The sequence below is a fragment of the Lacerta agilis genome, chromosome 3 (genome assembly GCF_009819535.1).
Source record: "Lacerta agilis isolate rLacAgi1 chromosome 3, rLacAgi1.pri, whole genome shotgun sequence".
Lineage (NCBI taxonomy): Eukaryota > Metazoa > Chordata > Lepidosauria > Squamata > Lacertidae > Lacerta > Lacerta agilis.
Window position 1 is genome coordinate 45,111,122 of NC_046314.1, and position 27,025 is coordinate 45,138,146.

Here is a 27,025-nt window from a genome sequence, read left to right on the forward strand (position 1 = left end):
TTGTGTAGCTTTTCTTAGGGAAAAACTAAGCTTTTAAATGACAAAATATGCAAGCAAAGCACAAAGGAAATGTCTCCAGGTTAGCACTACAGAATTTTATGACTATGGGGGGGGGGGAGGGATTAACAATTCTTGCTGAAGACTTTTTAAAAACACTATTGAAAGTGGTTTAAAGAAAGAAGGTGATACTTTCCTTGAACAGAGGTAGTTTTAGCAAAGAAGAAGAAAGAAATCAAAAATATGTTTCTTACTATGTTAAAAATGCAACAGTGGATTCAACTTCTACCAAATACAGCACTTTCTCCCTCATATTCTGTACTGGGTGGCAACAAACAAACAACTTGAGGCAGCTTTCCCCAATCCGGCGCTCTCATGAACTACAACTCTCATCAACCCAGGACAATGTCCACACTGCTGGGAGTTTTAGTCCAACAAGTTGATTAGAGCATGGTGCTAATAATGCCAAGGTTGCAGGTTTGAACAATTCATATACTTGCATTGCAGGTGGTTGAACTAGATTATCCCCAGGGTCCCTTCCAACTCTACAATTCTATGTGAAGTGAACACCTTTGAGACACTTTTGTGACTGAACATTCCATTTTGGTAGCACTATTTCCTATTCAACCACTTTGATGGGATGGCTGACCACCATTGTTAAGACTACCAACAAATGTGGATATTCTCAAAACATTTCCAAATAATCTCTGTGGCTAGAAAACCTAATCATTTTGTTGATCTCAGTCATTATCACCAAAGAGTCTGGTGGCGGCAAAGGCAGATTAAATGGTGACATTTTGAAGTTGACCAGCTTGGGCACAGATCCTTTTCCTGCCCAGTGGAACAGGCAATGGTAAAATCCTTCTTCTGTGATGCCACTGCAACTGACAATTGGCATCCTGCTAAGAATTTCAGTTTATGGTTAAACTAGTAAACCAGAAAACACACATTGGGGGTGGGGTGCTTTATCCAATTTTGATGCGTTTGGCAACTTGTTTATAAATAAAAATTAATTCATCTTGAAGTTAAACAAACACTCAGATTTTGATGAGCAGAAGGCTTCATCCCATGCCCTTTGATTATCTGTAATTCTGTAATCAATAAAAATCTGTAATCAATAAAATCTGTAACCAATAGAGAGGAACGCTTATAAACTAGAAGCCACTTCAAGCAGAGCCATGTTAGTTCTCCATGATTAAAGTTAGCTATGATAAGCTGGGCCTTTTGTTTTCTTGCTGGGCAAGATGAATCAATGCCTCCCAACAGGAACACTTGGTGGGGTATAAATAACAAATAATAAAATTATGGTATTATTTATTTATTTATTTATTATTACTTGTACACCAATGTGGCAAATCAGCACCATTCTCCCTTCCAGATGTTGTGGACTGCCATGTCCATCATCCCTGACCACTGGGCATGTTGGCTGGTGCTGATGAGAAATGCAAATCACAACATTTAGTGGGCACCATACTGGCTATCCCTGCTGTACACTATTTTTCAAAGCCTCATTTCTCTGCAGGTTTCTGCTATTTCCCCAGTGTACCTTTGGCACAGAATCCACTCATGGTTGAAATATTTTGCTTAGGGTAGGCATGGACAACCATCCTACAGCAATGAGTGCTCTTTAGCAAAATGTGTAGAAACTGTGAGCATTTATTTAATATTTCTTGAGTGGCTTTTCTCATTCTGATAAGGAGGTCACAAAGGCAATTCCTTTTTCTCAAACTAGGATTTTACTTGTCCAATCCATGGATTGTGGGAAGATTCACAGTTCAGTGCTATCAATATAAAGGTAAAGGGACCCCTGACCATCAGGTCCAGTTGTGTCCGACTCTGGGGTTGCGGCACTCATCTCGCTCTATAGGCCAAGGGAGCCGGCGTTTGTCTGCAGACAGCTTCCGGGTCATGTGGCCAGCATGACTAAGCAGCTTCTGGCGAACCAGAGCAGCACACGGAAACGCCGTTTACCTTCCCGCTGGAGCAGTCCCTATTTATCTACTTGCACTTTGACGTGCTTTCGAACTGCTAGATGGGCAGGAGCAGGGAACGAGCAACGGGAGCTCACCCCGTGGCAGGGATTCGAACCGCTGACCTTCTGATCAGCAAGCCCTAGGCTCTGTGGTTTAACCCACAGCGCCACCTGGGTCCCTGCTATCAATATATTCAGCCTTAAAAAACTTCTAAAGACTTTTGCGTGCAAGTCAGTCAGTGGTGGCACACTGATGGTCTACTACTTCCAACGACAATCAGCATCTTTTCCCCTTCCCTAGTTTGTGTTTATAAATAGGCAAACTATACTGGGATGACAAAATCGAAAGAAGATACATTTATTACCTCAAAGATAAAGAAAAGGGAATGTCTTTGCTATATCTTTAGTAAAACAGAATTTTAAAGGACTTGATGTCTGCCTCTCCCTAACCTACTTACTGTTCTTTTCCATGGAATTACTCTATTGCTAACAAATCTCTTCAGTGCTTGACATCAGCTTTGAACCCTGTTACATCTAATAGTCTCCATGGCCATTGCAGATGCTGAAAATCCTGTTAACCATCAACTTCTTCAATCCCCCTTTGAACTCTGAAAGTTTCCTAGGTTCACGTATACTTGACCACCAAAGCAAACGATTTCCAAGATACTACCTAATTTAATTTCAGTTCTATAAAATGGCTAGCTGGTAACAAGCAAGTAAGACATCATTACTTTGTGCTTGGTACAAACTTTATATCTTGCTGCCTAGATTTACAGAGCTGCTCTTGCCCCTTCAACATTTGCTGAACCGCAGCAAGTATTGCAACAAGCACTATTTTAGCCAGATGATACATCTATCTTGTTATTGGCAGATTCCCCTGCCGACTCCTAAGAGACAAATGATGAACACCTAGAAGATTTTGAAGCTTATTAGCAATATTGAGATTGGCTTTTTCTGGCCAGCTGGATTTAAAGTGCTATTCAGTCTTTATTTCCTCATTATGGTTTCCTAAATAAGATTACAGCCTAATCAGGAAAACTTTCAAGTATACCAGACCACACCATCACTGGTGATTTAGTTAAAACAACTTCTGACAAGATGCATGAAAGGGATAATGGTTGAAATGACTGCAAAGCATTTGTTTATCTTCAAAATATGACCTCCTTTGAAGGAAGAGACAGGCCGTGCAGCCCTGTTGTTGCTGCTGCTAAGTATTTCAGCTGCTTTTGATACCATTAATCATGGTATCCTAGTGGACTATCTCTGTGGTTTGGGAGTTTGGTGGTTCCTATCCTATCTGCATGACCACCAGCAGAGAACTGGGGGACTACACGTCTACATCTTATAGGGCATTGCAATTGGGTATCCACATTGGGAACAATCATCAGGAAGTTTGCGACACTCAGATCTACTTTTCTATTTGATTTCAGTCAAGAAAGGCCATACATAAGCTGAACCACTGTCTGGATGCAGGGGAGCAGTGGATGAGAGTCAGTGAACTGAAGCTGAATCCGGTTACAGAAGAGACACGATGGGTAAGTGGTTACCAGGTCTGACAATTGGTGTGTGTGTGTGTGGGTGTGGGTGTGTGTGTGTGTGTGGCCAGCCTGTATTGCCTCCCTCTGGAAAACAGGTACACAGATGGGGTCCACCTTTGTCTGTGGACCTAGGCGGCCTCTGTGGTAAAGAGTATCGCCAGCTTTGGCTGGTATGTCAACTACACCCTTTCTTGGATTGGGATAATTTAGCCACTGTGACACATTCATTGATAGCACCATACCTGGACTATTGCAATGACTCTATGTGGGGCTTCTCTGGTTCAGAGATTGCAGCTTATGCAGAAGGCTGCAGCCTGGGTGGTGCTCCTTATTGGGCACATATCCTGGCAGTACGGAGGAATCTTCACTAGCTGCCTATTAGCCACTGCACCAGTTTTAAGGTTCTGCTACTAAATAACTCTGAACAAGGTTACCTGAAAAAACATATTTCCTTCCAATGCCTGGTAATGGCATCATGTTCAGCAAATGGAACATGGTTGGTTTTGCCACAATCTGGTGATTATCAGCTTGTTGTAACACAGAAGAGGGCTTTTTCACTGGTGGTACCAGTGTTATGGATTGCTCTTCCTGCTGAAATATGAGAGTTTCCATCTGTATTGGCACTGCCTCTTGAAAACATGCCTTTTTGGCAAGTATTCACCTGAACCTGTACTTCTAGTCTTATTGTTTTAACTGTTTTAATTGCCATGCTTTTAAACTTCATTGATTGTACATTTTAGTTGAGGAAGTTTTAATGGTTTGCTTGGCTTATTATTGTGTATTTTATTTTTGTATGGATTTTATAATTGATTTTATAGTTGTAAACAACTTAAAAGCCATTTTTGCATATAAGCGGTTTATAATTTAAATAATAATGTTAATTTATTCCAAACTGTATTTGTTCCAGCTGGTTTATTTCAACCATAATTTGGAATAAGCCATGATCCCTAGTCAGAATAAAACAAGTCAAGATCAACCAAAATCCATCTCTTAGCCATGTCAATATGAAAAAAGTAGTATGCAAGCCAGAAGGCCACTGCAGCTCCCACTTGCTATTGGACATACCATTGTTTGTATGCGGTGCAAACACAACCATGGACACATTACATGTCATCTCCTACTGATCAAGAAGTTCATTAATGGTAAAGGCTCAGTATAATGACTCAACTGCCTGTACATACATAAAGCTTGCTGAACTACCGGTAATACACCAAAAGTTAGAGACCAAGGTTACCAATGAACTATTTAATGACTCAATTTGTTGAAATTGGAAAACATAGTGAAGGAATGCTAGCATTTGCCATACAAGCATTACATTTGCATTCTTTTTGAATTTACTTCAGAATTGAATCAAGTGTAAAGTTAAAATAAATCATGAAATGTGGTTAAAAGTGGAAGATGTGTGAAAGAGACAGAAACAAATCTCTCATGTCAATTGTTATTTGTGCTGTAATTTATATGTTTACAGCTCTTGAATCTAATTCTTATTATTAAATTTCTACTTAATTTGTGAGGCTGGAATAGTCCTGTATAAAGCCTAAAACTCACTTGATTGAAGAAAAATCTGGAATACTAATGGCAAAACATGACTCCCAAAGGTAACTTTTGCAACTTAAAAGCTTGTGGGGTAATTTATATTTGCATAATCTACCTTTTTTTTTTTTGCAAGAATCAATTTGTTACCAGTTAGCATGCAAGATCACCACTAATGACATATTCACTACACCTTTAGAGCATAAAATCCTGAATTAAATGCATGATGTATTTACTTACATCAAATTAAATTATGCACACTGAAAGACAGAAATCTTCTTTCCAACTATTTTACTAATGCAACCATTTGAAGCAACCAAATGCTTAAAAGTACTATGATACCGTTTCTGAGATAAGGTACACAGAAATGTAAATAGCATTCAAAAATGGTCATACTATGAATTTATATAAAAGGCACAATGTTACAAAAACATAAATAAATACTACCATATATCCTAAATTTTACTGTGTGAAAAAGAGGAACATTTAGCACACCAAAGGGGGTCCAAGTCAGGTTGTGGTTTGCTTTTATTTTCTACCAATGTGCACATGCACTTATACTGAATCCCATTGGTCATTCTGCTGCCCATTCACAAGGTTTGAAGAAATTCCTCTAAAATTCTTCACACTCTGATTTTTGTTATGTTAAATAATTTGGCGTTCTCTGCAGCCTGGCTTAACTTTACTTCTCACCCCATACCAGACTATCTGATTCAGTTAATCCCAACACGGATTCTTTCCTCCATTGTGTAAATTGTCCATTTGCTTCCTGTCCTTAGCCAAATTACTGATCTATAACACAAACAGATCTAACCTGCAACTACTAAATTTATAGGAGACTTTGATCTATCATAAGCCTTTTCAAAATCCAAGTACGGAGAGCCTGAAGGTTAATGTTTTCTTTTTTTTTACTGTGACACAATTGATCACTTAATCTTTTGCCAGCTTCTACTAATAGGTAAACATTCCTGTCAGTAACAATTCAAATATATAGAAACAGCAGTGTCTATTCTTGTACAAAAATTAAGCAAGAGTGGCTAGCCTATTGCCTTGAAAATTTAAGTCATTAGACAGCTAACAAACACATTTCTGTGGATGCCAATGAACTTGAAGGGTTATTATTCAAAATTACAAGCAGCCCAACCAACCCTGGAATGAAGAAAACTAATAAATATTCTGACTTCATATAGCCAGACACCCTTGTTATCTTCCCCCATATTCTCATGCACTCAGGATTAGTGCAGTGTAGTACTACCAATGTATAGTCCTACAAAATATACAGAGTGTATTATGTACAGGTGTATTATATACAACTTATGTGGGTGTCTGGAAAAACAAACAAACAAACAAACGGAGTTGGGAAAACTGACTGTTTCATTTATTTCCCCCCATCCCACACATCCAGTGGGTTTTCCTTGCTTGCTGGGCTCTGGGAATGTTGTAGGACAGCTCTGGAAGTGTCTCAAGTCCTTACTGCAACTGTCCCAGAGCCTGGTTAGCAGCCCTCCACCTTGGATGGTAGGAGTGGGGTCGGTTCTGGGCTTCCTGACTTTGAGCCAAATCCCCCTAATAATATTAAACTAGACCACAGCTATATTGCTTTAGCAGGTGGTACATAGCTTAAACCAGGAGTCGGGGAACATGTGGCTGGACTACAGGACTGGCCAAGTTGGCTGGAGTTTAATGTAGTTGGGAATCCAACATTTGAAGGGCCACAGTTTCCCGACCCCTGGTGAAAGAGGAAATTCCAGAATGTCCATAATGGGCTAAATATGTTATACAGCTAAACTGGCCTCTAAGGAACTCATTTGATTCATTCATATTCATGTGCAATGGACCCTTAAAAAGACTTACACACTTGAAATCTTTTAATGATTTACAGTGGTACCTCTGGTTCTGAACTTAATTCATTCTGGAGGTCTGTTCTTAACTCAAAACCATTCTTAACATGAAGCACGCTTTTGCTAATGGGGCCTCCCACTGCCGCTGCACGACTTCCACTCACATCCCTGGGGCAAAGTTTGCAACAAGGAGCATCTACTTCCGGGTTAGCGGAGCTCATTACCCGAAGCGTTCGTAAGGAGGACAGTACGTAACTAGAGATTCCACTGTACTCCAAAACACCTTGAGTGAGATGTATATAAAAGCTGGTCTACAACTAAAGTGATGGATGCCCCAAAGCCTACAGCCTACCATGAGTGTCCCCTACCCCAACGGAGGGGAAGTGCCTTAAATTCGTCAGAAAACTTCAATTCCCTTTCCAGCTGAGCAGCACTTTTATGCCTTCCAAGTCACTTCAGGCTTTTTGCCTCATTACTTCAGAGAGATGAAGGAATCTGCCACTCTGCTCACCTCTAAACTACTTGTCACAATAAACAAACCCAAGGCTGCAAAAAAGAAGAGAAAAGCAGGTAGCATAGGCAAGTTCTGTCATATTAAAGCATTCAGATACATTAAATATTGCTGAAAAGCACAACTATAAACATATGGCTATACCAACACCAACCCACAGTACAGAACTGAGTGAGTGGCTGGATGGTAAATCCTAGTTTTTACCTAAATCTACCTGTGTAAGGTTGCAATTAGACATATTCCTTCAGGAGACTCAACACCCTACATTACACAGTCACTACGGTACATAGGAAAATATTGCTGATATGCATCCTTCCTGGGGTGACACTCCAAGTAGGGGCTGGCTATGACAATAGCTGATCAGCACCTTCCAGCTTTCCTCTTCAATGTCGGAACCCACCCTTACACCAAATCAGGAGATTTATAATGCAAAAAAGGGGAACACCACTAAGCAGACTTTTCAGAGAGGAAGGAAGAATATTACTTAAACTGGGACTGGCATACTATGAGCTTAAAAAAATATAAATAGCAGCCACACATTGCATCCTATATACACTTATATGGGAGTCAAGCTCATTGAACTCAGTGGGATTTACATCTGAGTAGTCACATAAAGGATTCCATTGTTAACGTGACTTCAAAATGGTCCTAAATACTCCTAAGCCCAAGTCAAGTAAAAGACAGAAATTCATCTATATATTATGACAGGGTTGAAGTAAAAATACTGTACAAAAACTAAAAGAAATGCACATTTCAATAAACTTAAAGGAAATGCAACAAAGCAACCTGCAACCACATTCCACTCTCTAGTTATTGCTCTCCTACCTAAAGGGCAAATTATATTTTCCTCGCATTATAATACTGTATGATGGTTTTGAGCACTGGGTCAAGTTCATGAACACCAGCTACAAAGCAAAGGGTCCAGAAAGAGAATGGAATGAGAGTTGTTGTGAAAACATGTTGAAGGAGGTGGCAATGCCGTGGTAGGGACCATTAATTTTGAGGATGAGTATTTAAGTGTGTGAGCTGTATGGGTGAGGATGGCAGGTATAAATAATATGTGTGGGAAAGAAAGGGGGTTTCAAGAATGCATAAAGAGGATCGCAAATGAAGAACACAGCTTTCCCCTTCTTGGGACTGTTCCTGAAGCAAAGCGATTTGAAAAACTAAGCTGTCTTGTTGACAAGAAAGAATGCTAGCTGGTTCTACAATATGGAAAACCAAACTCCTCTTGCATAAAAAAAAATTCCCTTAAAAACACCACACACAAATTAGGAGTGCATGCACTGCAGTTTATAGATCAGGAAACATCCATGTGTGAAATTAGAAGAAGTTGCAAGCAGGTCAAAACTAAAATGTAATCATTAGTTCAGAAGACACTACTCAGCAGTGCCACTGCTCTCCACTCCTGCAATTTCTGTCTATAATAAAACCAGTAATATGCAAAGTAACTAAAGGCTGACATTCTCAACAGCAGTTCTCGCTTCAGTGTTACTGTTAAAGCATCATTACACATTAGTGTATTATATTAAGAGTTTATGGATGCATGTAATCTTCTCCCCAATATGATAGGAAACGTATGAGAACCAACATGCTTTACATATACAGGTAGGTAGCCATGTTGGTCTGCCATAGTCAAAACAAAATAATAAATAATAAAATTCCTTCCAGTAGCACCTTAGAGACCAACTAAGTTTGTTCTTGGTATGAGCTTTCGTGTGCATGCACACACACACAAAAGCTCATACCAAGAACAAACTTACCGTAGTTGGTCTCTAAGGTGCTACTGGTAGGATTTTTTTTTTTTTTATTATGCTTTACATATATTTAATGTTTTGAATGTGCATTCTAGTCTTACTTTGTAGAGAAGCACACAAAGTCTAACATAGTGCTTCTCAACCTTTTAAAACCCATCCTCGCTTTTAGCTAACAAGAAAATCCCACATCTCCCTTAAAACATAGCTTTCTGAATGATTTTATTCGAATTTTCAAAAGGATTGAAATATTGTGAATTTTAATTATTATTTTAAAATTATACTGTTCTTTAAAAAAAACATTTGCACCTACCCTGAAACCTTCATATCTCCCTCTTGGTGGGATGGGGTGCCCCACCTTTTGAGAAGCACTGTTCTAAACATACATGATTAAAACAAGCCATAAAAATGCATAAAAATATGTTGATAGCAAGGAAGGATTTTCTCAGTTCATCAACAAATGACAGTCTAAATAACACGTTTCTGCTTCTCCATACGTATGATCACTGTTAAATTTGTTCCTTCTCTTCCCTCCTGTAACATAAACCAACACTTACTCCATGATAAGGTGGTCAATTACATACTGACAGAAAAAGAATAAAAGAAAAGAAAGTAAGTCATCACTAAAACAGAGGAGAAAAGAGAACAGTAGCTTGCATAAAAACTGTACAATATATCCTAATTTATATGTACAGATGCAAATTTAGAAATAATGTAAATATTAATTATATCATCATAGTGGAGCTGACTGTGACCTCTGCTATCCGAGTGCTGGTGGTGGGCAGCTTTAAAGCTTCTGCCCTTCCTTCTTATGGTTTCTTGGGTTTAAACCAGATCTGGGTTGGACACCTTTCAAATAGAGTCTGGTGGGCAACATTTTACAGCCTGAGGGTCACATACGCTTCTGATCAACCTCCTGGAGGTAACACACCAGTGGAAAGCAGGATCAGAGGCAAAGCGGGGCAGAGCAATCAATGAGATTTTTTTTTTATCTTGGCCTGGGGTTCCCCCATCCCTGAAACTTACTGTACTCTGACAGCCCTTCAAATTGTGTCTCCTCTGTGAAGAGGACATGTTGCTACCCTACATCACATTGTTCTGGTTCATTTATTGTATTGGGAAGTGTTGATTTTATTTGATAACACTTTACCATTGTGAGCTGCTTTTGAGTTAAGTTCAGATTGGTTGTTGGAAAAGTGGCAGAGAAATATACAAAATCAAATCAAATCAGTTTTCCCACTCCAGGTTCAGATCATTAGTTGCTGGTGGAGGGTGTTTTTTTGTTTTTGTTTGTTTGTTGCGAAATTCACAAATATGGTGTCATTTCCCCATCACCCATAACCTAGTTGGGTGTAATATGCAGCTGTATCCTAATGTACTGCTGGGCTTCGGCTGACTTTCTTCTTTGGAAAGGAGTTCACACATGGTAGCCAGCATAATGGACACTGAAAGTTATAGGAAAGGAATGCCACACTTTCCTCCAAACTCGTTTTCCCCTTCCCTGTGTCTTGCTCGCTAATTAAAAAAAGCATCCCATGTTTTCCACGATCCTACCTAGCTCAGCCCACTTCACCAATATATTGAGGTCTTTTGCCCAAGAGTAGTCACACCAACCTAGGGCAGAAGGAACGTAACATGATTCCTGAACTTCCATTTGAAAACAATAGTAACATGCTTGTCAGGAACCTAAAAGAAGAAACTGAAACTAAGTATCTCTTCTTCCATCTTTCCTGAACAAGAGAAAAAATAATAATTAAAGATTAAACTAGCAGGTATAGGAAAACATTCACTGCGGGAGGGAGACAGTTAACTATTTGGAAAGGGAACTCAAAACAGCATCCAATGTCATACTCAAAATCTTGTGAGTATTTAGATTTTTTCAATTAGAACTGTTCCAATACATTTTTAGTAGAAATCTTAAGGGAGCAGGCAGTGCTCTAGTACAAAGCTAACCTTAGAAACCTACAGCTTTCGTAAACACTACCGAGAAAGCAAGTCAACTCTGTATGTAGGTTTTGTGTGTGCATTTTCCCACCTATTTTTAAAAGGTTTCCATAAAAGAGGGGAAGGCACAGCAAGACTAAGACATCTATTATGATCCCTTTCGGCAAGTTTATGCAGGAGGAGGGGCTGAGGGAAGAATGCTATCACTGCGCTTGCATTGAGTAATTCAAAGTGAAGCCTACAAACGAGACATCTCATTAGTTTGAACAGATGGATAAAAATTAAAGGCTGATTCGCCAACTTCTAATTTCCCAATAGCCAAGAGGAGCTCGAAGTCTTGCGGAGTAGGACAGTTGAAAAATCAACATGAAAAGATTTTCTTCCATCTGTTATAAGCACATGCCCGTGTAGAATAATACTACCTCCCACTGTCCTTTATTATTTAATAGCAGTAACACAAGCAACATCTATTAATGCACACCAACATACAACAGCACCTGAATATCACACGCTACAATCTGTATTACAGTAATGGGACTGAACCAAACCAGCATGAATTGCAGACGTGAAAATTATGCCTTGTTAGGATGCTATGTTCTTTGAGGAGCTAAGAATAGTAGATAAAGGATAACCCGTGGATATAATTTATCAAGCTGTCAAAAAGCCTATCACAAACTATTAATAAATCATAGTAGCTACAGTAATGCAGGCAATAATAAATCCAGTCCTAGTTTTGAGTATGGAAAAATGCATTGCTTCCAAATTATTTCTTCATAATGCTATTCTCATTCTGCCAATGCCAATAAATCACGAACATTTTCAGACACCTGAAGTGGTGGTGGATAGAGACCAAAATAAAGTACCTGCAACAAATAAGTAATACCTTTGAGCATCTTCAAATAGCAAGGTTCCACCCACCTCCCTGCACCATAGGATTCCTTTTTTGGCTGCATTTGAGATGCAAATAAAGTCAGTGGAACTGAACCAGACATGACATTGAATGCATAATTTCTTCAATGTGCACTTTTAAACTGGAGTGTGAGAGACTATGACTGTGTATGCTGTTGACTCTGGCTCCAGTGCTTCTGAATCGGTATACACACAATGTTACCCCACAACGCAGAGCTATCCTGTAATTTCTTTAGAAATACTGCTGTTTGAGGCCTTTCCTCTCAACAACAACAACAACTTTATTACGGTCGTAGACCAGCATAAGGAAGGAGGGGTAGAATCATTCAAAATCAATCTCAAACTAGCTTCAATCTGAAAGAAAAACTTATGCCACATTCAAGCTGAGATGTACACTTAAGACAGCCGTTGTGCATGTGTGAATGACAATGCATTCACAGATGACTGCTTCATTGAATAGAAATTGGAGGGGGGGCTCCTGGGGAAGGGAAACCATACAGGAATCCAGTGAAGGCACCCCACCCCCTCTTTGGTGTATACTACAGTGGAGGAAGGGTAATTGAATGGCTCCACCCACTTTTGAGTGGGTGTTCCAATGCGTTAGGCCCCAAAGAGGAAGCTCAGCAGCCTCGCATGGGCTTAAATAGGTCCCGCGATGCTGCATTTTACGGCGCCCCATTGGCCAGATTTCACCCCAGCAACACGGGACCGACCTATCAGGGGTTGTGGCCTTGCTTTCCAATTACCCCCACAACACTGGGTCGGGTTGCTGGTCGCACCGCAACACGTGCCCTCTTTTAATGGAGGACCCGATATATCTGAAACCATTCAAAATACATAATTCAGGGGGGGGGGGGGGAAACATTAAAATTCATTTCAGGAGGAAAACACTTTCTTAGTAGCTGCAAACCCATGGAATATAGATTCGGTAACTTGCCATGCATATGGAAAGAAACCAGTTTTGGAGAAGAGGAAGGAGTAAGGATGTATTAAGGACACCATTTGAAAACAGCTAGAGGCAGCTTTATTATAGGTTTACTAGTAGTAGGTGGAGAGGTTTTATGTCACACTTTTAATACAGTACATTATAGAAAACAGACTTTAATAAGTGGGAGATATATATAACATTCAACATATTTTGTTGACAGAATGCTTGGCACTTCTAACAGCAAATACATCAGACTCCGTTCTAAGCACCCAACAAACCCCGCCCCTCTTTTTTTAATAAAACGTCTCAGTATACAATCACCATTTGGAAATCCTGTGTTTGTGCCATATAGGGTACATATCCACTCTCCATGCTATTAAGATCATTGAGACTTTTTAGTTGTGACCCACCTCAACTTTTGACCCAACTAAAGCCCTGTTAATATTTTCAAGCAGTTATGGATGCTTAATGACTGAAAGACCCACTTAGAATGCACTTCATCAGCTCCAGAATATGATAGGCACACTAGCCCCCCCCCTCTCTTTTCTATTTTTATGGAGAACTGGGTGGTAGTAGAGCTCAATTTTATTTTCCCAGAACACTCCAAATGTTGAGTAGTTCAACAGCATTCTTTGAAACAATGCCTGCCAGCACAAAAAAAATACCAGCCCTAACTAGTTACCATCATTTCTACCCTGGAATGAGATACTATCCTAGCCTTTGAATTATTGCAATGTGGTCAATAAGTTAGTCTTGAGGCTACAAATGGTGCAGAACATAGTGGCTAGGTTGCTTCTGGGAGTAGTCTATCACAATAAAACATTGCGTAATTTGCCAATCTGCTACCAGGCAGTTCAAGGTGTTGGTACTAACATATAAGGCCCTATGCAGCTCAGGTCCAGGTTACTTGAAAAACTGTCCTCTCTTACAGTGGTACCTTGGTTCTCTAACTTAACCTGTTCCGGGAGTCCATTTGACTCCAGAAACTGTTTGAAAACCAAGGCGCAGCTTCCAATTGGCTGCAGGAGCTTCCTGCACTCAAGTGGAAACCACGTCACATGTTCAGCTTTTGAAAAACATTCACAAACTGGAACACTTACTTCCGGGTTTGCGGTGTTCAGGAGCCGATTTGTTTGGGAGCAAAGCTGTTCAAGGACTAAGGTACCACTGTATATCCTTTATATGTCACTGCAGTCTATGAGTGAGTTTCTCTTGCAAGTTTCAAAGATCTCAGAAGCTCACTTTGCAACAACTCAGACAAGGCTTTCACTGTGGCTGCCCTTGTTCAGTGGAACAGCATTCCTGTCAAGATATTTCAGGCACCCACTATTTGCACTTTTTGTTCTAGCAGGCTTTCCAAGCTGGATCAATGGGTGCCATTTGTAAAAACAATAACGTATTTTGCGTTGTTTTAGTTTTGTTTTAAGTGTATCTGCTGTTTGTTGTGTTTTTAGCTTCTTGTTTATTGCACATTGCTTTGGGATGATTGAGCAGAAGGAAACAATAGTAATAATTCTGGGAAAATAAAACAGTGCCCACAGAAACCAATAGCCAAAAAGTAACCAATGGGTATAAATAGGATAATGATAGTGAACATATCTGCACCCATTCTGATATTTGTTTTGAAATAAAAGAACGTTGAACCAAATGGGCTGCATTCAGTTAATTTTTCATCTGGTATGAAATGAATGCATACCTTCAGTGGAAAAGTACATTATTTCATTACAGCAGGGTAATTTTTCTCAAGTTACTACACAGCAGAAGAAGGCCAAATAGCAAACGACGAGTGGAAATAAATTCTACATGTGCTTGCATTTGCATTCTGCAGTATTTGATTGTGCAACTTCCTTACATGAAAACCTTTCATTTTTAGAAGCTTTTCACCGCCTCCAGAAACCTCAAAAAAGGCCAAGTCAGCTGGTTTTCTGAATAGAACGAAATCCAAGTGTTTATGTGTGCAAAGAATAAATCCTTGTGGATATTCACAAGCAGGTTCTAACTTAAAAGGCGATGAATAAACATACCTGATGTCCAGCTGTTACTTGCTTCAAGACATTTTCATAACAAACTTCATCCATATTATTCAGCTGCTGCACCTGAGCAATACAACACAAATGCTTTATTGTAGTATCAAAATGTAAAAGACAGTATTCCCATGCTACCAACTTTAACGTGGCATAATTTTAAAAATTTATGGTGTTTTACTAATGCTTGACAAAGACATACTTTTATTATATTGATACATATTTCTCTTTCATTGAGATGCCGTGTGTCAGGGAACTGTCCCCGGCTCAGCGCAGGGTGGTGGAAGGGCTCTCGGGATGCTACAGAGAGCCTCAGGGCCACCTGACCAGTAGCACCTCCTCATCCAGCGGAGGGAGCAGAGAGGTCTCCAGTGGGGAGGGGCAGGCAGCTCAGGCTCTGGGGATGTTGGAGAGACCCTGCACTCCTCTCGGTCAGCGGGCGAGGAGGGAGACACGCTATTTGCGTCGCCCCAAGTACGCAGAGGGGTGAAACAAAAAGAGGGGAGGTAGAGATTTCGTATACCGAAACGCTTATGTTGGGGTCAGAACTGGAAGGGGCCACTCCCGGATTCTGCAGACGGTTGATACAGACATGATCTTTTAAGCTCTGCACTGTACATAGTATGCACAATAATACTACTAAAGGAACGGCTGGAGTTTTGCCTAGTTACTCATGAGCCACCATCCAAGGACCTTACACCGTGGAAACAAAGAGGTACAAATATTAACACCAATAACTTAAAACATTTCTTCTTAGAGAAGTTCTGTTCCTCAAACTAGATCAGGTGTGCAGCTTGCCTTGATCTGTGTAGCGTGAAGATTTCCTAGTCACTATTTCCATGTCATTAGCAGCACTTGAAACATTCTGAAGTCATCAGAATGACGCCACAATTTCAGTGAGTTCCAAGGCCCTACTAGAATGCAAGGCCTGGCAACCTTTTGTACTTATAGTATCAAATGGAGCTAGAAGTCACCCCGTTTTTTAAATGGACAAAACCAGCTTCACCAGCTGCATACAACACTATGGAACAAACAGATGCCCTACAGGATCGTGAAATAAATATTCAAGATTTGCAGCTTCATGGTTAACAGACTGCTTTAGCAGTCTGGTTGCTGTTAAACCAATCAACTGATGCAAAGCTGCTATTTGCATCATTTGCAGAGGTGAGGTAAAAGAAGACTTAACAGAGCAATCCTATATATGTTTGCTCCGAAGTAAGCTAGAAGTCAATGAGACTTACAACCAAGTAAATGTGTAAAGCATTACATATTAAATTTGCAGGCTGAGACAGAACATGATGTGTGAACATGTTCAGTGCCACACGGACATAGAGCATGAGACAGTTAATCTCAGTATTGTGGGTTCGAGCCTCACATTGGGCAAAAGATTCTTAGACAGCAGGGGGTTGGAACAGAAGAATCTTGTGGTCCCTTCCAAAAATATGATTCTATCATTTTGTCCTTATTCAGACTCCTTATCCTCTCCAAATAAAAAACTACTGCTATCTGTATCTTGTGCTCTCTCTGGAGCTTGGTATGTTCCTTCTGAATGAAAGCAGAGGATGGGGAAGCCATCAACTTACCTGGAGAAACCTGAACTTTAATTTCACAAGCATTTTGCACTATAGAACCCCTTGTGCCGCTTGACTCTTATGCATTAACATTGATAAAAGACAGCTTCAGAGAAGTAATCTGATATTAACTCTCTATTTATATTAATAGTTGGAGGATAACATAATTCCTGATCACACTGCAACACAGCTAGCTCTACCTGAGTTCCAAGGGGGAAATAATTCAATCATGAAGGCAGCAACAGCTTAAAATGAATCTAGGGAATTCATAGTCATAGCTGACACTCTGTCCATAGCACATCATTACTAAAAGGATAGTTGACTAAAGTGAATAAATAACTCACTAGCAAAGAAATAAAATGCAAACCACCATCTCTATTATCATGGCAAAATGTAATCATGAAGGAGGGAAGGGAATTTGACACTACTGAGCAAGTCAAAGAAGACTCAAATCCAACTCTCAAATGCAAACTTAATGAAGAGAAACAACAATATTCCAAGGAAAAAGAGACACTGGATATTTCTTCCAACATCAGCAATACTGTGCTGCTGTAGTATTATGCAGGAACACATAGGAATCAGACAGCAGAACTGAAAAGAGAACTCCAGAGCAATTCCCATGCTTCCATGTATTTATTTATCATTATTATCGTCTTGCTGGGTAAAGTCTGAAGCAGTAATTCACACATCTCCCCTGTAATGAGTGTTGCACAGTGACTAATAGTTTATTCCTATGCAACTTTAGTCAGAAGTTCTATTGTGAAATTAGAATTGCAGACTATGTTCCAAATTCAAATCTCAACTCAGCAAAAGATTCACTCTGTTGCCTTATGGCAAACTGTAGATCCCCATTTGGTATACAGGGACCTTGTAGGTTTGTCATAAGGATTGCCAAGATAAGATACGTGAATCACTTTGAACAATATACACATGCTAACATACTGGATATTGTATACTTACATGTCCATGAAACATACAGGGCACTTTGTAGAGTTTTGTAAACCAAACAAAAATTTAATAAGATCCTGACCCCAAAGTAGTAGTCAATTTAAATCTAATGCTGAAGAAGGTATTACAAGGAAGGGAGAGACAAAGGGATGGTAATATGAGAAGGATGGTGACTACTACAGATATATGTGGAAATACTACTTGAACATGTTTCTAAGAATGATTGTCTCAACATCTCATTTCAAATATTTTTATACCAAAACTGTACCTTGTTAGTTGTCTTGATACCAAGAAATGTCTGCCCAAGTGGAACAGGCCGAAAACGGCCATCAAAATAAAACAGTCCAATATAGGGATTAACATGCAGAAATGTAGCAACATCAAGGTAATTAGGTAAAGTGGCTGAAAGGCCCAAGATCCTAATCATGCTTTGGGTAGATTCAACCTGTAAAAAAAAAAAATGTCATTAAATTAGCACATTTTTAATTAAAGCCCAGAGTTAATACCTTAATAAAATATAAAAATATTTTCCACATAAATATATAAATATGGGTTAGTGGATACTAATATTTTGCTCAATGTGTAGCACAGCAGGAGTTTTTTTCCTTTTCTTGACAAAACCCCCAAGGCCCAGCAATTAGAGACACATTCAAAATAGAAGATTTGAGGGTGAGTTGTTGTGGTCAGAACCTGAACTGAACTCGTAGTCCTTTCTCAGAAAACCCACTTCTGATTTAGATCAACTCAATTTAGAAAGCCAAAGCCAAGTTGCTTCCATGGTTAAACAACTGTGAGTCAGAAAGCTCTAGACATACTGCAAATCAGTTCAGTTCTGGCATTAAAGGAGGCTTTAAAAATGTATCTTTTTACTCTTGTCTTCGCTTACAAGAATTTTTGTGATCTACTTCATTATCTCTCATGTAGCTACTTGTCTGCACCAGCTCTACCTGTGGTTCTATAGCAATATTTCTCTCTGAGGGTCACTTTGTAAAATCTTAGCTCTGAAAAGCAACTAATAAATTACCAGAATGAACAAACAAGCCACATCACTCAGATATCTGCAGTAGGTCCTGACAGGTCTTGCAGTAGACCCAGCACTTATCTATAGAACGTGTTCTTGCTCTCAAACCGTGGCACTAAGAACTGTTCCTGAAGTGTGTATGCTTCAGATGGAGAACACTTGCAGTAAGATCTTCAAAGCACATGGAGTTCAGAACAAAAAGAAGCTGAACAAAGTTGATGATAAAGAACCTAGCAGCATTAAATTTATATAGCAGAGCAAGGATTTTCTCAGTTCATGTTCAAATCCATTAATTCTGAGATTCACTTGAGTGTGCTCAGAATTTTATGGAAACTTTTGACTGGTTTAACCTCTATGTACCTTTACTGAAGCTATCTGTTTCCTGAGCCAGTGTTTGAAGACTGTGGTCAAATGGATGGGGGAAGAATAGATTAAAACTGAATCCAGAAAACAAAAAACAAGGTGAGGAGGAGGAGGAACGGCTGTGTTCTGGAGAGGGATATGTCTCCCTGTGATGCAATAAAGAAAGGGCCTGGAGGATATTCCTAGATCCAGCAGATTCCTAAATTGTCTGTACAAGTTGTTGCTAGGAGTGGCTTCATCTGTCTTTGGCTAGTAAGGGGGCATTTCCCTTTCAGACAGATCAGATGGATCCATGGTTCTGGATCTCTCAGGCTTGATTACCACAATGCACTTCGCACGGGGATCCCCCCCTCCGACAGTTTTGAAATTTCACCTGGTACAGAATGCTGCGGTCTTCTAACAGGTGTTGATAAGGCAGAAGTCTTTCCAACCTTTTCTGTGGTTGTCAGTTTGCTCCAGGGACCTAACTTGCGTATTTCTTTCAAAGGAAAAACTTTTTTGTGTCTGTTTTAAATCTGTATAGGTGTGCTGTTCTTGTGCTTATTGTTTTGTTTTTAAATTTGATGCAAGTCACTTTGAACTGCTGCAAAAGGAGTACAGAAGTAGACAGACAGACAAACAAAGAGAGGCAAAGAACCAACAAGGACTTGTTTCTTTATTTTTTAATAAAGCAATTTAATTTGTACACCAAGTAGTCTGAAGGCAACGCTGTTCCACATTATGATGGTAACACCGAAACGGATTTGAGTCAAAGAGCAATCCTGTCATGATTTATAGGTGTATCTAATTGACAGGTAACTGTAACAGTGTGAGGAAATATGGGAACCGTATAATTTTTGCAATTACTGAAACTAGTGCATGAAAAAGAAAAGAAGGGTGTAGGCAGTTTTTAATGGTTCTTTCCAAAATGTTTTTCAGTGACACCTAATCTTACTGCAAGTAGTTTGAGGGGGAGATCAGTACCATACAGTATTATGAACTGTTCAAAGTGGCTCTCTGCATGTCTTAAAATGGCATCATGGCACTGCATGTGACATTTAAAAAATTAGAAAGTTATGTTCGATAAAGATAATAAGTTCAAATATTAAACAACACTTTTAAGGTTCAACTCCTGCAGCTTTAAATGCCACATAGATTGAAATGTACTAAAATTTTAACATTTGATTATAGCTGCAATACCATGCTGTTGATACTGAATTTACTATGACTGGGAGTGGAAGAATTCTGAAGAGAGATTATGAGGTTAATTGGAGACACGGCTGAATACTTTAATCCCTCATGATGCAAATATACTACCACTGAGTTATTTTAAGGGAATTAGTATTTAGCTAATTGCAGCAAAGATTTGTAAAGCTGAAAAGGGGGGGGGGGGTACAGGCAGGTGAGAGAATGCACCGCCACCAACAGAATGGTTCCAAAAGATATTGTCAACAGTTTTTATGACCCAAGTTTTCTTAAGAGCATACGGAGACAGACAACAAAACATTGAAGGAACACACCAGAACTCTCTCTCTCTCTCTCTCTCTCTCTCTCTCACACACACACACACACGTAAGTGAATGGAGACTGACAGCTAGGATGGAGGACTGTAATTTTGGAAGACATACAGATTCAAGTCCTACAACAGCAGTATTTGCTACCATTAAGCCTCTCTCAGGAAACACGATGCTAAATATTTTATTCAAGATAAACAACAACAACAACAACAACAACAACAACAACAACAACAACAACAACAGTGGGAGTCAGGGGGTCATATCTGAGCACCAAATTCCATCTCACAGACTGTTATGGGCCTATGCAAGCAGGCATTTCTACAATTATGACTAAATATTCAGGGTTTAATTATTTATCCATCCTTAACTGCAATAATGATTAGCATAGAAGTTATGCACAAAAATCAACTGGAAAGCATATGTGCCTTAACTATTCAGAACAAAAATGCATTTGTTACTAGGCAACTACCCAACTGAGTAATGCTATACATGGGTTAATTCTAACAAATGAATTCTGGTGTTTAAAGTACTCTGGCCTCCTGAGCCTCTATTAATAGTAGTCTTAAATCAAACAATAGAGGGAAAACCCACTAAGTGAAGACAACACTCAAAGCCTTGTAACTCTGCAGTATTCTGCGATGGATAAACACCCATACCTATTTTATGAGGCTTTCCACACCTGACAGTTAAAAAAGCACAATCAGATTTCTTTTGTATGTGGTGCGAGCGTACCGTAACACAGGTTCCTATAAATGCCAGACAGAATGCAAGAGAATCCCAACACACATTCGACCAAGCAAAAGTTCTGCATTTTTATTATAGAGCAATTTAAAATTAATTACCGGTAATTTATTTTATTTCAATGAAATTAAATTTCTATATTGCCCTTCACCCAAAGAACACAGGGCAGTTTACAATATAAAAACACCAAAATATATACCCATAATAACAAACACAATACCCCCAGTTTAAAAGGTCGTGAATTATTTAAGTAAAAGGCCAAGGATGATAGACAGAGGAAGGGTTAGAATATGTCTAGAGGGCATGGGCTATATTCTACTAATATGTCCCATCAGCACAAGGATTTCCATGTGTTCAGTAGGACTCCCCCCCCCCCCACATGCCCTCCCCAAACCTGCCACAGAGTGTTCAGGGAACACCTAGAAAAGACTTAGGGTGGAGGTGGGGGACAAGAAGGTAAAAACATTGCATTGCTGATGCAGAAATCCTTGCACTGATGGAATGATTGCCGTAGTGCTACATTGGATTCTACACCAAGGGTTTGCAGCATTTGCACTGAAATTAATACAAATTGAATGTCCTATTTCAATGAGCACACCACCGCTTCTGGGTTTCTTATGGGGTCAACGTCCAGAGACACCTGCTGGCTTTGACAAATTGATCTCTGAATGAGTAATGCAATGAACAGCAGCAACACACCACTAATGAGGGAGAATGCAGGAGAAGTCAAAAAGAGAAGCAGCGTAATAAAGGGACAGTGGTGCAGATGCCTATTTAGAGAATAGAAAACCCTTCAAAAAAAGTGAATCTCTGGGGCTTCAAAGTAGATGTAAATTCTATGATTCTATCATCAGAAGCGTTCGCTGCCTTAACAAAATTGAAGCAATGGAAGGGAAGAGCTAAATGTTTGAGAGAGGACGGCTTCTGTTTCCACCATTGCTGCTTAACCCCCTACCACCACAAATCTTTCCCCTTTCTCAAGGGCAAGATTAGGGAATTAGTGTAGGGTACAGAGGGCTGATGTGGAACTCCTTTGTTCTTATTGCAAATCTGGACAGAGCGCACAAAAAATGACAAGTTTTTCTCCCAGGCTACTCCAATAGAGTTTAGGAAAAAGAAACCATTTTAAAACTGAGAGGGGGGTGGGGTGGGTGGTGGGAGACTTTTACCATCACTAATTTAGACAAAATGTCTAAGTCAGAAAAGGTAGTCATCAATGCACCAGCCAAATGATGACCAAAAACTTAGAAATTTAAAGTGCACTAATTTGCTAAGTAGATATTACTGAACTGCATGGTTTTTTTTATTTAACTTTTTTTCTATTTTAAACATTTAAGCATTTTCATCTTACATCCCTGTTATTTTCAGGAATGCACAATTTTAAACATCAAAGCTACAATTAGTTTCAGAAGAGTCTTTTGATGTTGTATCCACAGCATATGAGCAAAGCTCAAAGCCTTTTTCCACTAAAAAAAGTTTTGTCAATTCAATTTAAATATCTTGTAAAAGGAACTTTTAGAATTCACAAAGTGCATAATGTGCATTCGTGTTTTAAACCCTTTTAGCTAAGGTCACATCAGCTTTTACCCTGAGAGATATGTAACTTGACCCCTGAGTTGAAGGGACCAAAATCTGAGCTCAGCAAAGCACATCAAAAAGACAGCTATCCTCCAACCCCCAACAATCATCTCATATATTGCTCTAATTCACAGTAGAATGTGCCAAAAAAGCCAACCCTTGAGTATTGCCACTCTTCCAATATTTGAACAAAGAATTGCTGAAAATTTTAAGCACCACTTTAGCTAACATCTCATTCGACCAGAGGATTTCATTTTCACACCTGTGTTATATTCAGTGTATAATGACATTAATGTTTCTTAACCAATGTTTAAATATTGTAAGAGTACTCAACACTTTCTGAGGGTTCCACGTGTCAAGAACTGTTCAACTTCAAATATGAAATAACAGAACTGAAACTACAGACAGGATTCTGTGGAAGCCCTGAGCAATGGGGCTTGAACCCCTCTCTTCTTCTTCTGAACACCCCCAACCCCACACCCATTTGTAAGAGGAGTCAGGAAAACCCCAGAATAGTTCACTGGGTAAGCTGACAAGCTGCTATGGAACATTTGTAACAGTGTAACACTGAATTTCACCCACAGTATTAATACTTCTAGATATTCAACTACAATTCCCATCGTCCTTGGACCTTGGACATGTGGGCCAGGAGCAATGGCATTAGCAGTCCAACTACCGTATATTTCATTGGCAACAAGTTCCCTGTTGTCTGGTGTAAGGTATAATCTAGACAGAGTAACTTCTGCTAAGAATTATGCCTTGAACTCCTAATGTTTGTTATTAGAATATTAAAACCAACTATTTTTAGCAGAGTTAACTATGTTTATAATTTTATATTTGAAGTTATGTGATAAGTCTATATGCCATGATGGTGTATACACCACTGTGAGTTGTATCCTGGGTTGTATCCAAAGCAGCACTGAGTACCTTGTTCTGTCAGCGCAAGGATTTACCATTGCCCAATGGAACTCCACCAACAGAGAGGAGTGCTTAACTCCAGAATAGATTAAGAAGAGGAGGAGTTTGGATTTGATATCCCGCTTTATCACTACCCGAAGGAGTCTCAAAGCGGCTAACAATCTCCTTTCCCTTCCTCCCCCACAACAAACACTCTTTGAGGTGAGTGGGGCTGAGAGACTTCAAAGAAGTGTGACTAGCCCAATGTCACCCAGCAGCTGCATGTGGAGGAGCGGAGATGCGAACCTGGTTCACCTGATTACAAGTCTACCGCTCTTAACCACTACACCACACTGGCTGATTATTGGAGGGCAGGGGTGTAAAAAGACGGGGAAAGTTGCATTGCACAAGCATAAACCATTGCACTGATGGAACAAGTCAACTGGATACTGCCCTCTGTACTAAACTGCAGGAAACAACCCTTTTAATTTTAAATACGGTCATACAACTCAAAGATAAGAAGGAATTTTGAATTATCCCTTAATTTATTCATTTTACCAAAACAGAGAGTTTCCAGATTTACACATTTTCATCCTTCCTCTCTCTGTTGTCTTTCACAGCAGCCTTTATTGACTGCTACATGATCTGGAGGCAGCTTAGACACAATGAAGGAACCAACTAGAATTATTTGCCTTCTCCATGCTCATTCTAATATTTAATCTGGCTGCTCCAAAAAGGGTTTTGCACATACCTGACGTAAGGTGCGTGCCACTAAACTTTCCAGCACAGGTCCTCTATCTTCATGTAGAAGGTGCACTTCATCAAGAATAAGGAGCTTCACAAGTTGGGAGAGAGCTACGTCTCCAACACTCTTCCTTGTCACAACATCCCATTTCTCTGGAGTGGTCACAAGCATCTGACAAAAGACAAAAGGAGCAGACACATTTTTATTTATTTATTTTTTACTGGGTTTTAAAAAAAACAAAACAAACAAAAAGAAATGACTAATAACAAGTTTGTAAACCAATCAAGTCAAGCTTATTCTTGCCACAGCAGAATTCCGCTGCCATTTTGTGTTACAAAGCACACTGGACTCAAACCACTTTCCTCTGATCTCATTCTGAGCTATCCAATGTGACTCTTACCTTTGTACAGTAGGCTGTATTCGAGCCATACATACAGTACACCGCTACCTACCTCCATTCAAGCATATAAGAAGTAGCATCAACATAATCGAAGGACACATTCTAGCCAGGAAAAAGAATTCAAGGAGGGCATGGAGCAGGGCCAGTAAGAGGTATGGCCTGGGGAGAAGCCTAGAGGGCAGAATTCAGTCTCCAGGCCTTAAGTTTCCCACTTTGCCTTAGCAAAACATTTCAGCTAAAACTTCTGAGTTATTCAAAAGCAGTGTTAGAAATTGAGATATGAAGGCTAAGAGCTAAATCACACCTTAAACCTAGGTTATGGGGCAACAACGGATTGTCTAGGCACACTTTTTAATAGGATGAAAATCAATGAACTGCATCTAAAATACCATGTTCATTTTTCACATGGTCTAGTCCTGACCCTGCTCAGCCCCCTAATATTCTTAAGAGGGTCTCTTCTCCAGTCTTCAGAGAGTAGCTGGAAGTGGGGAGGCAGAAAAAGGTCCTTCTTCCCTTCCATTTTGCAGTTTTAATCTGAAATCTTAGGCGCAGTACTGCATCCACAGCTTAGAAACTGCTTGTCCTAATGAAAGTCCCTGCCACAAAAAGCGCCTAGAACAACGTGAGTTTCAAACACTGTTCAAAAGAGTTTCCTTCACAAATAAGAAAAAACTTTGCAGATGTGTAAGAGGCAGACATCCCAAGCAAAGTGTGGCAACACTATCAATCTGAGGCCAGCTTCTTGGTAGGTTTGGAAGGGAAATAGATTTTAATCTGATTAAACATCCCCTCTCAAACAATGCAGTTCTAAAAGACCACAGCCCCAACTACCGTAACATAAAAACAGCAGAGATCTCTCAGTCACATCTTAGGTGCACCCAGCTTATTTCTTATCTAAAAATAGCAGCAGCACCAATCCCCGAGAAAGTTGTGTACCTGGGACTCCTCTCACTGATGCATCATGCACTGACCTGCTCAGCTGACCTTAGCATAGCACTGGAAATCCCTCTGTACCTTTTGTTAGGGAATCTAGCAGTCAAGGCTGTGGCTGGTAGACTGGCAAGTCCCCAGAGACATTAAGGCCAACAAACCTTCATCACTTAATCAGGAAATTTCCTCCCACCATCCAATATCTTTTGCCCTGGAAGGATTACATCTGAATAAAGCTTACTGGGCAGTGTGTGTAGCTAAAAGGATGACTGTATCCATGAACTTCTTTAAATATTCCACCATTTCTGTATTAACACTGCAGGATTAATCATGTCCACCAGAAATTCAGAGTAACTTCCTGGATGTTCACTGCCTGGCACTTATTGCTGAGATTTGAGAGAAGTTATCTGTTGTATATTTGCATCCCTGTAGTAGAAGTGATAAATCACCAGACTGGAAATAATAAATCTGAGGTTTCAAGGACATGCAAAAAAAATAATAATAATACCTTCCTCGTTCTGTAACTAGAAAAGCCAACTGATACCCATTAAAGCAGGACTTCCTATATAACTTCAAATTCAAGAACTACCTTATAAATGGAAACAATTCTAATCATGCTTCAGCTACTATATAGAAGGTGCAGCTTTAGATCAGGGGTCAGCAAACTTATTCAGCAGGGGGCTGGTCCACTGTCCCTCAGACCTTGTGGGGGGCTGGACTATGTTTGGGGTGTGTGTGAACAAATTCCTATGCCCCACAAATAACCCAGAGATGCATTTTAAATAAAAGTACACATTCTACTCATGTAAAAACACGCTAATTCCCAGACCACCCGTAGGCCGGATTTAGAAGGCGATTGGGCCAGATCCGGCCCCCAGGCCTTAGTTTGCCTACCCATGCTTTAGATGTTAAAAAAGGAGGTAAACTCTCATGTAACTTAAAGGGGGGGGGAATATAATGAGCTTTTGTTTATTAGCTAATGAAGGACTGGTTTTTTCTTGCTACACTTGAAAATGGTGCCTACCGGTTAAATAATTTATTCAATGTGGCCTTTATAATAGTAATACCTTCCCCAACCTGGTGCTCTCCATGTGCTTTGGAGTACAACTTCCAGAATTGCCAACGGTGTGATGTTTTTATTGTTTTATTACTTCTTGTTTGCTGCTCTGAACTCCTTTGGAAGGAAGGGCCTGCTATAACTGTTTTGCTAGTCAGCATACTGAAACGGAACATGGGCACTCTATTCTTCACTACCTGTTGTTAATAGTCATTGATAGCTTCCCTTATGTAACTGGCTAACTTTTAATGAAAAATTTTCTAAGCTACTAAGCATCACATATTTTGTGGTAAAAGACTATGCAAGTTGGTACTGCTTTTTTGTTTT

The 27,025-nt window shown here is 39.7% G+C and overlaps 1 protein-coding gene across 2 annotated transcripts in view; it reads right to left on the minus strand.

Moving 5' to 3' along the window:
• Window positions 1–27,025, minus strand: part of ASCC3 (activating signal cointegrator 1 complex subunit 3) — a 194,592-nt gene that overhangs the window by 104,970 nt on the left and 62,597 nt on the right. For both annotated transcript variants that reach the window (XM_033143493.1, XM_033143494.1), the window contains 3 exons: window positions 24,318–24,482; window positions 17,739–17,915; window positions 14,952–15,023 (listed from right to left, as the gene is read on the minus strand). In XM_033143493.1, coding sequence (XP_032999384.1) covers window positions 14,952–15,023; window positions 17,739–17,915; window positions 24,318–24,482 — 414 coding nt within the window. The remainder of the gene's footprint in view (window positions 1–14,951; window positions 15,024–17,738; window positions 17,916–24,317; window positions 24,483–27,025) is intronic.